This window comes from Saccopteryx leptura, chromosome 3, assembly GCF_036850995.1.
Source record: "Saccopteryx leptura isolate mSacLep1 chromosome 3, mSacLep1_pri_phased_curated, whole genome shotgun sequence".
Classification (NCBI taxonomy): Eukaryota; Metazoa; Chordata; class Mammalia; order Chiroptera; family Emballonuridae; genus Saccopteryx; species Saccopteryx leptura.
The window spans coordinates 2,672,519-2,693,924 of record NC_089505.1 but is presented as its reverse complement, the minus strand read 5'-3'; the positions used below and the strand labels follow the sequence as shown (position 1 = coordinate 2,693,924).

The window sequence follows — 21,406 nt, the reverse complement described above, 5'->3', positions numbered from 1 at the left end:
ATGGAAGTGTAACGGGCATGGTGTGAATGCCTACGGAAGTGTAATGGGCACAGTATGAATGCCTACGGAAGTGTGGACGGGGCATGGTGTGAATGCCTATGGAAGTGTAACAGGCACAGTGTGAGCAACTATGGAAGTATATATTTAAATAATGGGCAGAGTGTGAATGCCTATTGAAGTGTAATGGGCACAGTGTGAACACCTATGGAAGTGCACACAGGGCACAGTGTAAACACCTATGAAAGTGTAATGGTCACAGTGTGAACAGCTATGGAAGTGCAGACGGGGCACAGTGTGAACGCCTATGGAAGTGTAACATGCACAGTGTGAATACCTATGGGAGTGTGGATGGGACATGGTGTGAAAACCTATGGAAGTGTAACGTGCACAGTGTGAATACCTATGGAAGTGTGGATGGGACACGGTGTAAACACCTATGGAAGTGCACATGGGGCACAGTGTGAACAGCTATGGAAGTGTGGATGGGACACAGTGTGAACACCTATGAAAGTGTAACATGCACAGTGTGAATACCTATGGAAAGTATGGATGGGACACGGTGTGAACACCTATGGGAATGTGGATGGGACATGGTATGGACACCTATGAAAGTGTAATGGGCACAGTGTGAACACCTATGGGAATGTGGATGGGACACGGTGTGAACACCTATGGAAGTGTAACATGCACAGTGTGAATACCTATGGGAATGTGGATGGGACACGGTGTGAACACCTATGGAAGTGTAACATGCACAGTGTGAATACCTATAGGAGTGTGGATGGGACATGGTGTGAACACCTATGGAAGTGTAACGTGCACAGTGTGAACAGCTATGGAAGTGCAGACAGGGCACAGTGTGAACGCTTATGGAAGTGTAACGTGCACAGTGTGAATACCTATGGGAGTGTGGATGGGACATGGTGTGAACACCTATGGAAGTGCACACAGGGCACAGTGTGAATACCTATGAAAATGTAATGGGCACAGTGTGAACACCTATGAAAGTGTAATGGGCACAGTGTGAACAGCTATGGAAGTGCAGACAGGGCACAGTGTGAACGCTTATGGAAGTGTAACGTGCACAGTGTGAATACCTATGGGAGTGTGGATGGGACATGGTGTGAACACCTATGGAAGTGCACACAGGGCACAGTGTGAATACCTATGAAAATGTAATGGGCACAGTGTGAACACCTATGAAAGTGTAATGGGCACAGTGTGAACAGCTATGGAAGTGCAGACAGGGCACAGTGTGAACGCCTATGGAAGTGCCTATGGGGCACAGTGTGAACACCTATGAAATTGCAGACAGGGCATGGTGTGAACGCCTATGGAAGTGCAGATGGGGCACAGGCTGCTGCCGGGTCTTTGCCCCCCTACTCCTCTGGCCACCTAGGGAGACTCCAGGCCTGAGGTTCCTCACTGTGGTGACTGCCAGAATGTCCGACTAGCCCTGGTGACTCAGCTGTTCTGCTCAGTTCAGAGAAAGTCCATCTGTCTTTAGAATGGGACAGAAATTGCAAAAAGGGCAGGCAGAAGCAGTAGCTACCATCGTGTTTATGGCAACACAGGCAGAGGACAGGCCATTATATTTGAGGAGTATTTTCTCTTTCATTCTTCTTTTTTTTCCTGTTGTTTCTATCTGGTCTCATTCTCAAAAAGATTTTGTTGTGGGACTTGAAAGAAACATTTGAATCTGATTGTAACAAGCTAGTGATTTACATGAAAGATAAGAGGAAATAAATGTGTGAAATTGTTCTCAAATACATTGAGGATCATGAATTTTTTTTTAACGTACATGGCTGTAAAATTTCTAATATAATTTTCATTGTAAATAAAGACATCTGTCACAGAACACATCTGCTTAAATAAAATCAGGGTATATGGTTCTGTGAGTATGAAGACAATATCTACAATCATAAAGCAGGGTTTATTAAAATGCCATTACAGCTAAATTATTCTTACAGTGAAACTCTGGTACTTGGCAGTCCTGTGATAAAGCTGCAGCTAATAGAACTGGGTCTACGGTCACAGAGCCACTCTGAAGAACCGTTGGAAGTTTTATCGCTGGAATGCTCCAGTTCTATAATTTGACCCTCTGGAAATAAAGAAAGCTGCATCCTGGCTTGGTGCTGACAGGTTTCTAGATAAGTAGAAAACGAAGCTGAAGCTAACATTTTTTTCCCCTCCTCAAATGTCAGAACGACATTAAACCAAAAAATAGTTGAAGGTAGAATTGCTGGTGCATTCATTTAGAAATGTTCCAAAATCATTAGCCATGTTTAGGACCAATTAGAGTCAAGGTAAAAAAAAAAAGAAAAACAATGATAAGTTCTCCACATTGCTAAAATCTGAACAGGAATATAGTCCTGAAGCCAAGCGCACGCACACCGGCGGGTTGGAGACGTGACTCCCACGGGAAATGAGGAACGGAGGGTGGACGGCGGCTGCTGGTTCTCCGAGCTCTGAGCTCCAGCGGCTTACCTGTCATCGGGCGACAGCTGCATTTCCTGTCGGCCATGGGTGGGGTGGGGTGGGGTGGGGTGGGGATGGGGCAGGAATTCTGAGTGTCTTCTGAGTATCACTGTTTCTTCTTTTATGCAAGAAGATTCAAAGTGGCGCCTAGATTTCAGATTCTACTCTGGGAGGACAAGAACATTAGCCTAGTGTTGTCGTCGCTAGGGTCCTGTGGCGTTCAGATTTCCTGAATATTCCTGAATATTCTTCCAATAAAGGACTTGTTGGCACTGGGAGCTGCCACATTGGGGAGGGGGAGAAGGAAGGGGTCAGCCTTCGGCTTCCATGCCGGTCCATACAGAAGCAGATGTTTACACAGGAAGGAAGTTGGAGAGAGACAGCTTATACAGTGAAAGAATGGAAAGAGCACGTACATCAGAGGTTCCCGTGCAGGTTGTGGAGAAACGCTTGCGAATCACACACCCTGTAACGGCGCTCACCATCGCTGAGGCTTTGGGAGGCGCTGCTCCCGGACCCCGCCATTTGTTCAGTAACCCCAGCTCTCCGATCTCCAGCGCTCCCTTCACGTGTCTGTCTCTGTCATCTCGATCTCTCTCAAGATACCTAGACCCTATAATGGACGTCCTTAGGGTTCTCTGATGAACTGCAACTGAACAATGTGCACACCAGGACTCAGTCTCCAAGTCCATGGATGTCTGATGCTGTCATACAGTAAAAACATATACGTGGATGAATCGGAAATGTTCTACAAGTATTTTCCATACTGTAAAGTTGCTGTTACTAAAACTTTCAGTTTAGACCAAGATACACTCAATTGCTGACATCCACTCCCATTCTCCTGGAAGACAGCTGCCTTTCTAAATGTTCACACTCACTCTGTAGGTCGCCCGGCATTTCAGAACAAATATCCACTCACTCCATTACGAAACTTCTTCAGCTCTCATAGCCTGAGTTGAAGTCCTTTGAACTAAATAAGTTTAATCTTAAACACAAGGAGTTCCTACTATTGAAAGATAGTTAGAAACTGTCTCCGGGTCCCATGATTTCCTGAATATTCTTCCTAAGCATACCTTTTAAAAAAATTAGAAATCATATAAAAAAATAGTGATTCCCAATAAAGGACTTGTTGGCACTGGGAGCTGCCACATACACAGTTCTTTGATTTTTTTTGTTGTTGTTTGTTTTTTGTATGTACAATGAGGGATTCGTGTCACAGATTTCTGCACTGAATTACTGACTTATTTACTGATAATTTCTGTGTCAGGAATTAACTTTACTGTTGACTTACGCCATGCTGATGAAAAGTATGTAACTTCAAAGTGAGCAACGTAAAAGAAAATTACATTCCCATAGTTTCAAGAGGCAAGAGAGGAAGCTCACAGTCTTGATGAACACACACCCCCCTGACGCTACCAACAGACACACGACTTGCCAACACCATGGCTGGTGTACAGCAGGCCCACCTGAGCTCCTCAGGGCTTTCTCAAACAGATACAGCAGTTAAAAAAATAAATGTACCGGCATATGTTTTAAACAGTACTCACCATCAACTAAGGAGCTACCTATTACCTATTTTTCTATTTATTTTTAGAAATGAAAGACATCTATTGAAACTCTGCAAACCACCTCTACCAGATTTAATAACATGGCTTTAAAAATTCATCTTAAAATCAACAAATACTGCCATTTTTACAAGAAGTATTTAAAGGTTGAATTACTATATTGAGAAAGGACAAACTCAAAACCTACTGATGTGTTCCAAAAACTATTAAAAAAAACTTTACAATGTAATTATTGGAAGATTATACAACTGCTTCAGTGCTTTGTACTGAGTAAGTAAGCGGTACGTGTGTGGAGTTATAAATGAAATCGTTACTGTAACTGCTTCCTTCCTTGTGTGGGGGGGGTTAGAAGGAGAAGGGGTGGGAGCTATGCTATTTAGATCTCCAAATGGATTTTGGTTTATATGCAATAAGAAATCCTAAGTGGGTTGCTAATTAACTCTACTTCAAAACACTTTCCCCTTTTTTTAGGACTTAAAAGACATTTTTGACTCCAGGGATGACTCACCATTCATATTCTTAAAGATGTTCAGGATGGGCAGGATCTGACGGTAATAGGGCACCAAAGCTTCCCCCACCATGTCCGCTGACACCACCAGGTGCTGGATGACTTTGAGGGTGACACACATGACCTGGCGGTTCCGGAGGTTCAGAGCACCTGCGTGTGGGGAAAGGAACAGGCCAAAGGAAGAAGCATTCATTTCTGCAATTATCAGACGAGTCGATTGGCAGACTGTTTAATGAAACTGTAGTCTGTTGGGGGTCACCCGTGGGACGAGCCTCGTTATGATGATTACAGCTTGGAATGAGGTGCAGTGGCCCTGCCCACTATAAACAGGGTCTCATTGGTGTGCTCCTGCTCCGCCCCCTCTCTTGGGAAGAGGCAGTGATGGACAGGTAGCAGGAAGGGGAAAAGATTAGTAATGTTACTGGAAGGTTGACAACAGATGAATTTTCTTTTCTTTTCTTTTTTTTTTTTTTTTGTATTTTTCTGAAGTTAGAAATGGGGAGGCAGGCAGACAGACTCCCGCATGCACCCGACCGGGATCCACCCGGTATGCCCACCAGGGAGCGATGCTCTGCCCATCTGGGGCGTTGCTCTGTTGCAACCAGAACCATTCTAGTGCCTGAGGCAGAGGCCATGCAGCCATCCTCAGCCATCTTTGCTCCAATGGAGCCTCAGCTGCGGGAGGGGAAGAGAGAGACAGAGAGGAAGGAGAGGGGGAGGGGTGGAGAAGCAGATGGGCGCTTCTCCTGTGTGCCCTGGCCGGGAATCGAACCCAGGACTCCTGCATGCCAGGCCGACGCTCTACCACTGAGCCAACCAGCCAGGGCTGACAACAGATGAATTTTCATGTAACATAAATTTCCGGTTAGTAGTTCATGCTCTTCTTAAAACCATTAGCGTAAAACAGACATTTATTTGGGAACGGGGACCAGGTGTGAGTAGAAACTATAGGCTGGTAGTGAACACCAGGAACGTTCATGGTAGAAGTGAACATAAACTATATTCAGACTCTCAGAAATGCATGGAAGAAAAGCACATTTTTAAATGTTTAGAACTTTAAAAGGAATCAACTGTAAGTAACTACAAGAGACTAAAGAAACACAAAATGGTTATTAAGAGCACTTCTGAATGCCCAGTCACAAACGGTACTGCAGAGACAGGACAGGAGACAGTGGGCACCCTGGTGGCCTCATACCTGTGGAGCCTGGAGGTGCCATTGGCTCCTCCAGCGTGGAGAATTCAGAGGGCCAGCAACCAAGACATTGGCCCTGACTGTGAACTTGGCCAACACCCCCACACTTTCTTTTTTTTTAAATTATTTTTATTTATTCATTTTAGAGGAGAGAGAGAGAGAGAGAAAGAGAGAGAGAGAAAGGGTGGAGGAGCAGGAAGCTTCAACTCCCATATGTGCCTTGACCGGGCAAGCCCAGGGTTTTGAACCAGCAACCTCAGCATTCCAGGTCGACGCTTTATCCACTGCGCCACCACAGGTCAGGCTACACCCCCACACTTTCTCGGCCCCAGTCTCCTCCGTCATGGGGCCCTGCTAGTGCGTTTCTAAATTGACTGAAGTGCGGCATGTGTCACAGAAGAGTTCGAAGGTGGTCACTGACTGATAAACTGTGAGATGCTCTTTTTTTTTTTTTTTTTAAAGGTTGTGCCATTTATGGAGTGACAAAAGGAACACGCCTTTCCAAAAGGATGACACATACTCCATCTACCTGAGAGCCGTCCTGACATCATTCTTGAACTCCAGGTCACATGTCCAATAGCCTGGGTCATGCCAGCCGCTCACACTTAGGTTGTACCAAAGACAAGTTTCTGCCACAGATGTTCTCTTGGTATTGTTTTCCTGGTTGCCCAGGCAACCAGGCTCAATTCCTGTTTTTCATCCATCACACTCCACATGTGTCTCCTGAATTTATGTCCTCCTCCTCATCCTCACCTCTACTCCCCAGTCTCCCCATCTCACCTCCACTCCTCTCCTCTCCCCATCTCACCTCCACTCCCCTCCTCTCCCCATATCACTTCCACTCCTCTCCTCATCCTCACCTCCACTCCTCTGGTTTCCCCATCTCACCTCCACTCCCCTCCTCTCCCCATCTCACCTCCATTCCTCTCCTCTCCCCATCTCACCTCCACTCCTCTGGTCTCCCCATCTCACCTCCACTCCTCTGGTCTCCCCATCTCACCTCCACTCCTCTCCTCTCCCCATCTCACCTCCACTCCCCTCCTCTCCTCATCCTCACCTCCACTCCTCTCCTCTCCCCATCTCACCTCCACTCCTCTGGTCTCCCCATCTCACCTCTATTCCTCTGGTCTCCCAATCTCACCTCCACTCCTCTGGTCTCCCAATCTCACCTCCACTCCTCTGGTCTCCCAATCTCACCTCCACTCCTCTCCTCTCCCCATCTCACCTCCACTCTCCTCCTCTCCTCATCCTCACCTCCACTCCTCTCCTCTCCCCATCTCACCCCCACTCCTCTCCTCATCCTCACCTCCACTCCTCTCCTCTCCCCATCTCACCTCCATTCCTCTCCTCTCCCCATCTAACCCCTACTCCTCTCCTCTCCCCATCTAACCCCTACTCCTCTCCTCTCCCCATCTCACCTCCACTCCTCTCCTCTCCCCATCTCACCCCCACTCCTCTCCTCTCCTCATCCTCACCTCCACTCCTCTCCTCTTCCCATCTCACCTCCATTCCTCTCCTTTCCCTATCTCACCTCCACTCCTCTCCTCTCCCCATCTCACCTCCACTCCTCTCCTCTCCCCATCTCACCTCCACTCCTCTCCTCTCCCCATCTCACCTCCACTTCTCTCCTCTCCCCATCTCACCTCCACTCCTCTCCTCTCCTCATCCTCACCTCCACTCCTCTCCTCTCCCCATCTCACCTCCACTCCTCTCCTCTCCCCATCTCACCTCCACTCCTCTCCTCTCCCCATCTCACCTCCACTCCTCTCCTCTCCCCATCTCACCTCCACTCCTCTCCTCTCCTCATCCTCACCTCCACTCCTCTCCTCTCCCCATCTCACCTCCACTCCTCTCCTCTCCTCATCCTCACCTCCACTCCTCTCCTCTTCCCATCTCACCTCCATTCCTCTCCTTTCCCTATCTCACCTCCACTCCTCTCCTCTCCCCATCTAACCTCCACTCCTCTGGTCTCCCCATCTCACCTCCACTCCTCTCCTCTCCTCATCCTCACCTCCACTCCTCTCCTCTTCCCATCTCACCTCCATTCCTCTCCTTTCCCTATCTCACCTCCACTCCTCTCCTCTCCACATCTTACCTCCACTCTCCTCTCCCCATCTCACCTCCACTCCTCTCCTCTCCCCATCTCACCCCCACTCCTCTCCTCTCCCCATCTCACCCCCACTCCTCTCCTCTCCCCATCTCACCTCCACTCCTCTCCTCTCCTCATCCTCACCTCCACTCCTCTGGTTTCCCCATCCTCACCTCCACTCCTCTCCTATTCCCATCTCACCTCCATTCCTCTCCTTTCCCTATCTCACCTCCACTCCTCTCCTCTCCCCATCTCACCTCCACTCCTCTCCTCTCCCCATCTCACCCCCACTCCTCTCCTCTCCCCATCTCACCTCCACTCTCCTCTCCCCATCTCACCTCCACTCCTCTCCTCTCCCCATCTCACCCCCACTCCTCTCCTCTCCCCATCTCACCTCCACTCCTCTCCTCTCCTCATCCTCACCTCCACTCCTCTGGTTTCCCCATCTCACCTCCACTCCTCTCCTCTCCCCATCTCACCGCCATTCCTCTCCTCTCCCCATCTCACCTCCACTCCTCTCCTCTCTCCATCTCACCTCCACTCCTCTCCTCTCCCCATCTCACCTCCACTCTCCTCTCCCCATCTCACCTCCATTTCTCTGGGAGTGAACTTTTCATATACATGAGCAATAAAATCATACTTTTGTCAGATAGCTTTATGTCTCTGTTTATAAGTGATTGATCACTCAGGTACAAATTAATTATCTTTCACAATGGACAGTAATCATAGTTGTTAGAAAATAATTATTTCATCTTATTGTGACCCCTACTGAATTTACATGGTTGTGATAAATGTTACTGGACTGGCAATGGCAGGTCAGGAAAATGCCTTACCTGTTCCTCTTCACAGCATCTAGAATGGAGCCCTGTGTCCTGCTAAAGGGAATGGCTCCAAAACCCTGGTAGCCCCTGGGAAGTAAAGCCCCTGGGATGTGCACAATGAAAGCCCCTCAACTACACCCAACTCTCCTATTTTTCTTCCTTATTCTTGGGGAATGTAGATATACCACGAAGTTAGAAGTCTTTTTGTTCTTAATATCTCAGTAGAATTAAATTAAAAAAAGGGGTTGGGTTTGTTTTTGTTTTTTTTTTGAAACGAAGTTTCTTTCTTTTGAAAGACTCTGTTAACAGATATAAAGAAAATACTATTCTCTAGCTTGAAAGAGAACAAATGTGTTTATTCTTTGTAGATGGCCCTGAGAGCTATTGTCAAGACTTAAGTGAGGACTTTGAACTCAAGATTTAAGGTTTGAAAAGGATCTTATATGAGAAGTCTACTGACATGATAGGTCAGTCCGTGGAACCTTTATATTCAGAAAATTGGATTTCTATTGTACTGCTTACTGCCTTCGAGAATAATCAACAAGACAGAGTTTTCAGATATAAAGAAATTGCTGAAGAATAAGGAAAAATAATCTAATGTCAAAGTGGTAAAACATTCATCTTAGATTGTTATAAGTTACACATATGATTTTTTTCAAGCATAAAATCAATCATTACTATAATTTTTGCAAAGTGAGAACATTTTCTACTATTAGATATGGTTCACTACTGTGGAATAAAATAACGGAAATATTTTCACTTCTTTTAACACTGGAAACACCAAACAAAGTGAAAAAGCAAACAATAAATTCTAAAAGCTATCTGTGAGATATGCTAGAAATGTCAATTATCCTTGATATAAAAACAGCTATCACAAACCAATGAAAGATTAAATCTTCTCACTTAAAAATAGGCAAAGAATATGATTAGATAATATGTAAATTAATAAATACAAATGAAAAACTACTTTTTTAGAATGTTCAACTTCAGTGATAATCAAATGAAATGCAGTGCTACTCTATAATTTGAATATCATGTTAACAAGGAGTCTTTGCTAAGTGGAAACAGGTTTGGGGAAAGAGGGACCCTCGCTGACACCATTATAGATCATCACAGTCTTCTCAGAGCTATATGCATACAACACTGGACCCAGCAATTTCACTTCCGGGATTCAGTCTAAGGATGTATCAGTTGGGCAGAGAGATTCACAGGAAAGGATGGTATAAGCATTTTTACTTATATTTAGAAACAGTCTAAATGTTTCAAAAACAACAGCTTATTTAAATAAAATCCAGTATATCTATACAATGAAAATGTATGAGGTTATTAAATAGAAAAATATCTAATAATAGAAAAAATTTTTTTTCTAATAGAAAAATATTTTGATAATAGGAAAATGTTTATAAGATACAGGTGAGTAAAGAAGTAGGTTATAAAACATATTTTTGCTATAATCTCATTTTATAGAATAAAATGTAAACAAAATACTGGATATTTATATATTCACATGCTAACAGTAGAAACTATCTTTTCTACAGGCATATATAGACACAGGATTTTATTCCACTAAAAAACAAACATTTTTTATACTGCTTATTAAAAATTAGGAATATACTTTGCATATTTTCCTAAAAATATTATTCTTCAAGATTATAACTTTATGTGTGTTTAATGGAGCAGAATTCAAGTATCTTTCCTTATTCTCCCTCAGTATTTTCTTGATCACTCTTACCCATATATATTTTGAGACAAACTTTAAAATAATTTGATCAGGCTAAATGTATGCTTAATACCCAGATATAAATTCCAATAAATTTAGAGAATAATTTTGGGGAAAATGATCATCTTTACTACAGAATCATTGAATCTTTCCTTTAGAAATACGTATGACTTTAATTTTTCTTATTTTTAATTAAGCTCCTTGGAAAAGCTTACAGTTTTTCTCATGTAGATTATGCATAGCTATGTGAAATTTACTTGAAGTAATTTTGTTTTTTGTTACTATTTGTGTAAGACCATCTTATCCCAAAATGCTTCTAGAAATTATTGATAATAAATATGTAAAAGCATATGACTTTTGTATATTTATTGAGAACTGTGGACTTACTTAGTTCCCTTACTGGGTCAACTTGTTTTTGAGCAAACTCAGTTGGGTTTTTTGAGTAACTTAAAAAAAAATAGCTAAATTGCTAAAAATTCTAATATTTACTTTTGGTCATATGAAATAGGCCAGATTTTCTAAGAGAAAATAAAATGTTGTAATACCGAGAGTAAACATTTTAGTTTTTTTCAATCACTCTTTTTATTTTTCTTAAATGGTTGATTTCTATTTTATTGTGAAAAATATATATGTCATATACTGTCACTTAACCATTTCAAGTGTACAGTTCAGTGGCTTTGATTACATTCACGATGTCGTACAGTCCTCACCATTAACTGTTTCTAGAACTTTTCCGTTAATCCGAAACAGAAACTCGACACCCGTTAAGCCAACACTCTCCACTTCCTTCTCCCCCGGCCCTTTACTAACCTCTACTCTACTTCCTGTCTCTGTGAATCTGCCTATTAAAGAGGTCCTAAAGTATTTTAAGTATTATTTTTTCTGAAGTTAAAATATTTAATTAATATTTGAGATTGTAGGCCCGATATCACATTAGTTGAATTAGACTGAAGTGAATATGCTAGTTTAGAGGCCCTAACCAGAGAATTTATTTAATTTCAGAACAGAAGGAACCAAAATACGTTTTTCAAACCAAATGTAGGTTTCAACATTATAGAGACTTTTCTCTTGCCAAATCGCAGCTCAGTTGCGGTGCAAATAGACTTTCTGTGCCCCGAGTTGCCACGTATTTGGACGATGAAAACAGCATAGATGTAGCTCAGCTGGAGTAGACGCGGAGTGTGCCTCTGAGAAGGGTTACGATATCCTCTGCTGCAGTGTTTCCAGTAAGCGTTACATAGAAAAGCATCACTTTCCTCTCCCCCCATACAGAAAGGCACTCTCTTTGTGCAAAACTCAGATCTTATCACGAAGCTTTGTCATTCATTACCAGAGGGTAACTTTTCCTTTTTTTTATATATAGACGAGAATATTTCCGACTTCAGGACCACAAAATACATTTTCGTATTTAGCGAGAGCGTTTGGCCTTTCTCCTCAATACCTAGTTAGTTTTGAGGATGAAAGTATTCAGTTACCAGAAACAGTCTCAACAATTCAGTCAGAACCTGGTGGAATTAGAACCCACCATCCGCCTTGTGGCGACCGGGACTGGGTCTGTGCTCTCACACCCTGAACGCCTTTGGCTGTCACCAAGGGGAAACCTGCCAATATCTTGCTTTGTCAGAAAGCAGAGTAGGGTCTGTGTCCCCAGGGCACCCTGCTTCCCCTGACCCTAGACTGCTGGCTCAGTTCAGCTCGAGACAGTGGGGTGACAGACGGAAGGACGACCAGAGGACGCAGCCAGCAGCCTTAGTGCCCTTCTCGGAGCAGAACCACGTGACATCGCTTCTCACAATCGCGGGGTTACTTCCTGCCCTGGCTGAGAACAGGTGTCCACAAGGGTCGCGGCTTTAACCTCGCCGGAGAAGTGAACTATGAGGACTGTAATAGACACGGGCTTTCACAAAACAAGGAGGTGGAGAGCTGTGACACAGAACAGAAAAGATGGGGAAATGGATACATTTCCAAGAAGGAGAGGTCCTTATTTCCCCCAAAGAAAGAGTCTGAAAAACCACTCACTGCTAATCTTGACATCAATATCTGGTTCAATGGCGGCATTGATTAAGCAAGTGATCTGAGAACTCCTAGGAAAATAGCAGTGATTACGAGGGGCCAGAGAGAGCTCCCCAGAATGAGCCGGGCCACGCTGACCTCACACGGGCTCTTCAGCTTACTCTGAGGGGAAGCTGCTAAAGGAATCCGGAGGACTTCCCTTGTAGGCAAGGGACAGAAATGGTTGAAACGTTAGACGGTCTTTTTTAAATTGTGTGAACAACTGAATCCAAGCCACATGTACTGATGGATCCTCACTTTTATTCTCGTCTGGTATATTTTTTTCCCCTTATTCTGGAGAGGACTCTCTATGAACGGCCTCACTTTGTGGCTGAGAACTCACTGGGAAGCTGACCTGTCTCCCTTCTCCTAAGTGGCTCCTTGGGTAGGTCGCGTTCTCTAGGGTAATCGAGTCAGTTATGCTCCACTCCTCTCGACCGCAGTTCCCAGCTCGGCATAAGGCTCAGGTTGATATAATCACAGCAAAACTTCAACTTTCACTGTTTTCTGGAAGTCCAGGAAGAATGACTAGTGGTCTTTCCTCTGGGTGATCAGTAAGCAGGGAGTCCCAGGATCTGCTCGGAGCATCTGAGGCCAAGAGGAGAGCCAGCTTCAAGATGACCTTGCTCAAGACAGAGCAGAGAGTAACAATGGCCAGCCACCAGACTCCACCATACGTGACATGAGACCGTCTTGTATGGTTCAGACATGTGAGTTATTAAGCAAACCCGGCTCTTTAAGACACTTTGAATTCTGTTTTCTTTTTGCATTTATAACCAAAATAATCCTAAGTGATATACCTTCCCACCCCCATGTTTTCAGAACAAATTAGATATTTTCTTTTTAAATTAGAAATCACTGCTATTTTTACAGTTATTATCACTTTTAAAAGAATTTACTTGGAAAATCTGAAGATCTATAATTAAAATTACTGGACCACAAATAAAGGATAATGCATTTCAATTGCCCTAGCCCCTTTCTCATTAAAGAGAAGTCTCAGAACGATTTTTGTATCGTGATACAGATTCTTTGTTTCCATTGGGTGTTCTTTAACAAGGATGTTTCACTCTTTGCAATGTTACTGCTCCAGTTGCTTCCGCTGGGTCTGGGCAGGTTTGTCTTTTATCGCGGGGTGACCTCAGCTCATTAGAGCTCTCCTAATGAGGCCACTGTCTCAGGTGCCGTCTGTTTGTAGGTCAACGATATTTCTGTAATTCCTCAGCAGCCGGGGGTCACCGCGCCTCCTAGCAGACCGTCTCAGAAATGCGTGTGGCTGCTCGTAAGAAAGGATCACGGGAGAGAATGTAAATGAGGAAACAAAAATTCACTCTCGCCACTTTAATCATTTCTCCAGTGAACAGAAAACGTCATGCCATTTATACCCTTTATTTGTTGTTTCATATGAGGAATTCTTTCAAGGCAGTGTTTATATATAATCTGAGGTGCCATGGCAAGCCCAAAGGGCCACTTCACTCTCTGGACTGTGACGCTGACACCCATTTCGGTATGGATGGCAGCTGTGCACCAGATTAAATTGATTTTGCAAATATTTGGACGCATCGACTGTGTACTAGCCGTTGCATTAGAGGCTGTGGAATATATTACTTTCTAATACTAGGTTCTACCTGATGGGAGAGGAAGTTCTCCAGTTCTGTGGGAGGGGGGAGATGGCAGGGAGAGGACTGGAGTTGAGGGGCGGAAGGGAGAAGGGAGGCAGCTCAGTCCTCCCGGACCGTCCCCCGTGGAGCTCAGCCTGAGGGTCCCTGAGCGCTCCGGCACGGGGCGAGGTGAGAACGGGCATCCCTGGGAGATAACCACAAAGCAGGCTCCGTAGCACCGTGGTTGGAGCACAGTGTGCATGAGGGGAAACAGTGAGAAATGAACCCCATGGCACAACCAGCAGCTGGTATTTAGTGGAAATCCTTGCCTGGCATGCCCAAGAATGTAGAGTGGGCAGAGGCTGGAGGGGAGTCTGTCCTTGAAGGGTGCAGGCACGCTGGGAGAGGTGGGGAGCAGAAAGGTTTTGCCAATAAGAACTGAAGTGGTGCATCCTGGGGCAGAAGGAAATAGATGAAGGTGTCCGAGGAGAGAGCCCTGGGCTAGCAGAGCAGGCAAGAATATCACATTAGAGGGGCTGGGGGTCCCGGAGGGCAGAGACACCCCGAGGAGGTCAACGGAAACTCCACAGGGGAAGCCTCAGCTGGCCTCTCAGGTGCACGCACCCCAGCGGGCTGCCGGGGGGCCCCGGGGGTGAGCGGAATGGGGGGGGTGAAGCGCTCTGACTGCCGTCCACCACAGACGTACGTTTAATAGGTTAACCGTTAAATTAGAATTGACATTCTTCAAAAGAATACAACAGAACCCAGAGGCTCTCGAATAAATTGTGCACAACGTCCACAGTGTGACGGCATGTTCTGGCCCCCTGGAGAGGCTAGACGAGCCGTGGACAGGTCTGGCCGATGACTAGTGGACAGCAATAGAAAGTGAGGCAGCTCATGGCCACAGAGACACCCTTCTGAGGTCTGGCTTCCTCTGCTGCTAGGACCAGGGACGCTGAGCAGGCAGGGCCCCTGAGCGATGACAGTGACCAGAGGTCCCTGCAGCACGCCTGGAGCACGTGAGAAACAGACCTTTATGTTAAGTCGCTTTTATGGATTTTTAGGTTTTGACTTTGGAGACTGGTTGCTAGTTCAACATAACCTAGCTGGATCAATAAAACTCCCTCTTATTAAAGAGAATTCTCTTCTAGTCTTAGTTTGCTCTAAAAATACATATAGTTACAAAACAGAAACAACAAACACATAAATGTCAGTCAGGCTGTGTTGGTCCAGGCAGGAGCGGAACGGTGGAGAGTACGAGGACAGACGTCTCCGGGAACAGAAAGAAAACCGGGAGTAATCTGATGTTCTGAACATTGGGAGAATACTATTCATTCGCTAGACCCAGAAGTTTATTTTTTTAAATAGTACATGTATACAAAGTAAGCTAACAAAATGAGAGGCAATTATCAATGCTAAGAAAAACAAGCTGTCTAAGGAAGGTCATGTAATTACAGTAGATGTGTGATTTACAGTGAGCACGATTTATATGATCACGATGGTGTAACAACTGATTACTGATTTCATTGTCATGAGCGACTAAAGGCTGGAGGGGGGAAAGAAGGGAAGTTTGAGGAAAGAGATACATGTTCTTATCATGACCTGAGGACTGGCGGTCTCACCACACTGGCTGGGAACAGTCAGCCGGAGCTGACTCTCAAACAAGTTACCAAACCAAGTCTTTTTTTTTTTTTTTTCTTGTGATTAGTCATTATTTGTCTCATTTATTTTGTGGCCATAACAGATTATTTAGGTGGGTTATTTTGGTCATCCTACTTGTTTTTTACAAGCCACCTTGGCTTTTTGTTTTCTTCTGTTATTGCCTTGTTAATGGTGTTTTCATTTTTCTTTCCACGGTGCAGCATCAACCGGGACTTGTTAGAAACGTGGCATCTCACGTCCACTTCCGGCCTACCATGAAGAACCCGCATTTTCCTAAGGCCTGCAGGTGCTCCGTGGGCCCAGTGGCATTTGGAGAAGGGCACTGTGGACCAACGATTTTCAACAAGAATATTTTAAAACATGCAGTACCCTCCCTGGAGATGCTTGACCTGCGACGGTGTCCTCAGTTCCCCTTCTCTCACCCGGCACGGGGTGACTTTCATCCGAGTCTCCTCTCCTCCGGTGTCACAGGGGCCATGTTCCCCTGAGTCCTGAGGGTGGCCAACAGGGTTCTGCAGGTTCCTTCTGGGTCTTATACGAACTGTCGCGGATGTGGACGTGTTCTTTTCCTCTCATGGGTTCAGATACTTCCTTCCCTGCGTGCAGCAAGCAGCCTTGATGCAGCAGCACTGCCGAGTGGCCCGCCCCCCACCCCGGGGCTGTGTCACTCTTCCTGCTTTTGTTGAGGAGAGAGATTTCCAAACTCAGAGTTGGTGGGTCACTCCTGGCGCCTCCCGTCCTCCTGGGTGCCACTGGAAACCCCTTGGAGACTGATGTGGACGGGCCAGGACCCTCCCTGGTTTCTCCGCCGATGCTAGTGGGTTCGTGTTTCCCTAACCAGATGGATGGAGCGAACAGAACTCTCGGAACTGCCGCTCCCGCTGCGCAGTGGGCAGCTGTGGTCCTGTCCTCGCCTGCCACACTCTGCCGCTGCCCTCAGCCACCAGGGCCCACGGCCACCCTGACTCCCCTCCAGTGGTACCTTTTGAAGTTTCTGAGCCAGAAGAGCTGAGGCAGGCGGGAAGCAGACAGTGGGAAGCAGACAGTGGGAAGCAGAAGGAAAGCCATGGCTCTGCATGATGCAGCGTCTGTGCACCCGGTGGCGGACCTGCACTGACCGGTGGCGGATGAGCACCGACCGGTGGTGTATGCGCACTGAATGGTGGCGGATGCACACCGACTAGTGGCGGATACACACTGGTGGCGGATGCACACTGACTTGTGGCGGATGAGCACCGACCGGTGGTGTATGCGCACTGACTGGTGGCGGACGCACACTGAATGGTGGTGGATGCACACCGACTGGTGGCGGATACACACTGATATGTGGCGGATGCGCACTGACATGTGGCGGACGCACACTGAATGGTGGCGGATGCACACCCACCGGTGGCGACCACACTGACCGGTGGTGGATGCGCCCTGCCTGTTCCGGCTGTGATGGAACCCGGGTCTGAACCAGGCAGAGGTCCTCTCCCCTTTCGTCATATCAACACCCCGAGCCCCTGGGTGCGTCCATTGCTCACTCTGGTCCCATCAGCTTTGGGAGGAGTTTAGATCATCCACCCACTCTTTATCTACACGCGCAGCCGATTGCAGTCCCCACCCTCCCAGGGAATTTCTCGGTTTTGCTTCACCTTCCTGGATGCTGGTTAGAATTTGAGAAGAGCGGCTGACGAACTTGGTAGCTGGTGATGAAGAGTTTAATTTCTGCCCCCGGAAAGAATCAAAGGGACAGTAACAGTGCCCTGTGAGGAGAAGGGCCGCCCAGCTGCTCCACGCTCAGCCAGTGATGGGCGTCAGCCTGGTTCTGGGTCAGTGACCCTGGGTCCAGAGCCTCGCCAGAAAGACGCAGTTTGAGGCCGGGCCATTTGCCACGCAGGGCTGGAACGGAGCACGATCTTCGTGGCCCATCGGTATTCCCTGCTGAGAAACATCTGGCTTTTAGAGATGTGACGAGCCAAGTTAGAGGTCCGGGACGACCGGTCATTTATTCTGGAAACTCAAACGATCAAACTCATAGATAGTTAATATTCATATTGACTGAGTTCTTACTAGTATCTTCAGTCATCCGCAAGTGACCTCTAGTTGGGACTGCTGTGCGTCTTGTCCTTAGAGCGCACCGCTTCTCCCTTGGCGCGCTCCTGATCTTCGGAATACACATCCGACAAAACTGAGAATGAATGCACCCCTGCCCGCGAAGCGCCAGTGTGGTGTGTTTTTACTGTAAACAGTACAATCAGAATGCTCCTTCCACACCCTCCTCCTGCCCTCAGCGTTTCCCACGGGGGGCTGGGGAAGTGGCTCGGACGCAGGAGGCAGGAACCCTGATGTGAACAGGAGCGGTTTCTGGGTGTCGTGGCTGTTCTGAGGGGCGCAGGGGGAAAGGAATGGGGAGAGTGTTCTGGGCTGTTTCTGTTTATTCACGAAACTCACGCATGCGCCCTGTAGAAAATGCAGCATTTCAACCGGAGTTTCATGTATTCCGAAGTTGTGACCGGTTAAAACAAATCCCATTTGGACCCGGTTTTAGCGTGGTGGTCCGTGTTGTGTGTCCTTGCTGAAGGTCAGCCCTTCCTCAGCTGCCCCCGAAGGGGAGGAGACGGAGATGAAGCCCCTCCTGGAGCGGGTCTTCTGTCCCTGTTGCTTTTCATAGCGGGGAGCACTGTCCCGCCCTTTGGGCTCAGGTTTCTACCCCCTGGTGGCAGTCTGCCGAGGTCAGGGAGGGTCTCTCAGAGTCCTGAGAGCAAGTTTCAAAGCTGATTCAATTTAAACAGTGACAGCAGATGTGCCAAAAAATCTAGAACATAGTGATACTGGTTCAAATCAATAAGAAGGAGACCATGGATAAAATTAAATGATCGAGACTGTGGGAAATGACCCGATGTTGAACTATTTTGTTTGTTTGATGTTGGTTGGTTTGTTTTGATCAGATCACCTGGAAAGAGCACCACTGAGACAGAGAGGGTGGGTTCCCCCAGACCCTAGGAGACTAGGTAGACGTGCTGTCAGTCATCCCGGGAGGGGGTTCATCCTGGAGTAGAGGCCGAGACAAATTCTGGGTGGTGACGCAGAGACCTGCTCCTTCCTCTAAAGCCAGGGACAGAGGGTCCAGATCGAGCCGGTGAAACGCCTGGGAAGGTCTGGCTGGGAAAGGGTGTGTCCCCCACGCTGGAGGTGCTCAGAGCACCAGCCGTCCACGTCAGTCTGCTGTGGGTGGCTCTGGCACCCACCGGGTGTGGGGGCTGGACGGTGGGTGGCGAGGTGAGAGGCTGTCTGTCCCCTCTGGAGCCGGGCCCCAGGAGGGCACTTCTATCACAAGGGCCAGCAGCAGCTGTGGCAGCCAGGGGCGGAGACTGGACAGAAAACAGCCAGGAGAGCCCTTCGCACTGACAGTGAAAACCTCAGACAGGGTTTCGGACTGAGGCAGCTCGCAGACAACAGTCCACGGGGACTTGTGCGGGGAGACTGCCAGGGAGGCTCATTCCCAGACCGACCAGGGGGAGCCAGCGTCGGGGCTGCTCTGGAGCCCCCGAGGGACCTGCTGTAAATTACTGCCCTAAAGTACTCAATAACATTCATCTTCTTCTCCATTCCAGATTTTGTGTGTGTGTCTGACAGAGACAGAGAGTGTGACAGATAGGGACAGACAGACAGGAAGGGAGATGAGAAGCATTAATTCTTTGTTGTGGCACCTTAGTTGTTCATTGATTGCTTTCTCATATGTGCCTTGACCCGGGGGCTACAGCAGACCGAGTGACCCCTTGCTCGAGCCAGCGCGACCTTGGGTCCTAGCTGGTAAGCCTTGCTCAAATCAGATGAGCCTGCACTTAAGCCGGTGACCTCGGGGTCTCGAACCTGGGTCCTTCGCATCCCAGTCCAATGCTCTATCCACTGTGCCGCCACCGCCTGGTCAGGCCAGATTTCTTTTTTTCTTAAAAGTATAAATCTTACTACCTCAAAATCCCAAACAGCAGAACTCTGCTCGCATTGCAGTTTAAAAGGCCAGGAACCTGGAAGTGGGCGGCAGGTACGCACACAGCCTCCTCCTTCACCCAGCTCTGCGCCCCTGAATTCGCGTTAATGTGGTGGTGTCACGGCTGTGGAAGGGCTTTACACTAGTGCGCACCCCACGCAGTGTAGCGGGGGCAGAGGGGCACTACCAGGAGACCTGGGCTGTGCGGCCCCGTTCGTCAGTGTGTGCAAGTCCCCGCCCGCACCTGGACGCTCGCCCCAGCCCGCTGCTTTATGGCTTTATGTGCGGGTTGTCACCCCGGAGGTGCCGGAGACGGAGGGAACAGGTTGTTACCTGCGCACTTACCTTTTATCGGGAGGATGAGCTGTGGGATGACGGGGAGGATCTTGCTCCCACCGTGCTCCAGCATGTCGTGGATGCCTTGCCGAGCGAAAAAATTGTAGGGGAACGCCATTTCACTGAGCCCATCAAAAAACAGAGGCAGGTAGTGGTGGTAATCCAGCTTCTCGATTTCCACCTGGAGGGACGGAGAGGAGAAAGGCCACGTGAAAACAGTGTCCCGTGGGCTGCGAGGATGTCACCCGCTGGGGGACCGGAAAGTTCTTCTGAACTTCGGGGGACGTGACCGTGAACCAGCTCCCTCTGGGGGCCTGAAGTACCTCATCCCGTCCCAAATGCACTGGCGATGCGGTTCACGTCACTGACGTTAACATCTTCATAGATGAAAATAATAAGTAAGCTACACTGGAAGCATTCTTAGTATCTGTTTGGGGGGGTTGTTTTGTTTGGTGTCTTTTTGGTTAGTTTTTGACCATTTGGCACAAGTACAGTGTTGCAAAGAATTTAAGAATCCCACAGTATGTATGTTGAAAAGATAGCTGTAAGATAAAACAATGCAGAAGAGAGAGAGAGAGAGAGAGAGAGAGAGAGAGAGAGAGAGAGAGAGAGAATAAACAGTCAAAAAGAGATTAGCACCAGGATCTCTAACAAGGATGTAACAGGGATCATACATGATACACTGCTCACAAAGTTAGGGGCTATTTTATAGCTTCAGAGTTATTCTTGAAATGTCCCCTAATTTTTTTGTGAGCTGTATCTATTCCCGTGGGTCTGAGAGAAGGGTAAAACAGGACCCCAGTGCTGTTCCCTGGAGCCTCGCCGACCATTAGCATGTTAGTGTCATAAAGAACACGTGGGAAAGACAGAGCGGGCTGAACCTGGACAGACCACGGACACCTCCAAGTCAAAGTATCCTCCGTCTCTCGGCTGCTTTTTCTTAGAACAGAGACAATTTCTTCTCCACGGCCGTGTCCTCCGCCCTCCCTGGTGCCTCCAGGGCCTCTCGGCCTGACCTTTCCGACACCACCCGCTCCAACAGGCAATGGGGACGAAAATTACTGAGGGAGGGGGAAAGGGATCTGTTCACATGCAGATGTGTTATTGCCAGGTGCTCCGCTGTCAAAGTATCCATGTCCTGACTTGCCCCCTCCACGGTGGCAGAAGTGACAGTGACATCACGGAAGAAGAAGTTCAATGACTCAGGTTACGGATACAGCCCACCCACAGAGCAAAGGATGCAGTGTTCCTAGTAAGACGTGCAAACAAATGTTCCTTGTTTCCACCTCCTGAGGAGTGTCCCCAGCGTCTAATCATCACTTTACAATTAGGTGAGGAGCGCGTCCAGACCGTGGAGACGGTTCCTCTCCCCTGAGCAGGTTTTTATGCCTCCAGCTACCTCTCAGCTA

General features: G+C 47.4%; 1 protein-coding gene across 2 annotated transcripts in view; it reads right to left on the bottom strand.

The window, feature by feature from the left end:
• PACRG (parkin coregulated) overlaps nt 1–21,406 on the bottom strand; it is a 469,671-nt gene that overhangs the window by 211,334 nt on the left and 236,931 nt on the right. For both annotated transcript variants that reach the window (XM_066371685.1, XM_066371686.1), the window contains exons 3-4: nt 20,007–20,178; nt 4,552–4,701 (exon numbers count right to left, since the gene is read on the bottom strand). In XM_066371685.1, coding sequence (XP_066227782.1) covers nt 4,552–4,701; nt 20,007–20,178 — 322 coding nt within the window. The remainder of the gene's footprint in view (nt 1–4,551; nt 4,702–20,006; nt 20,179–21,406) is intronic.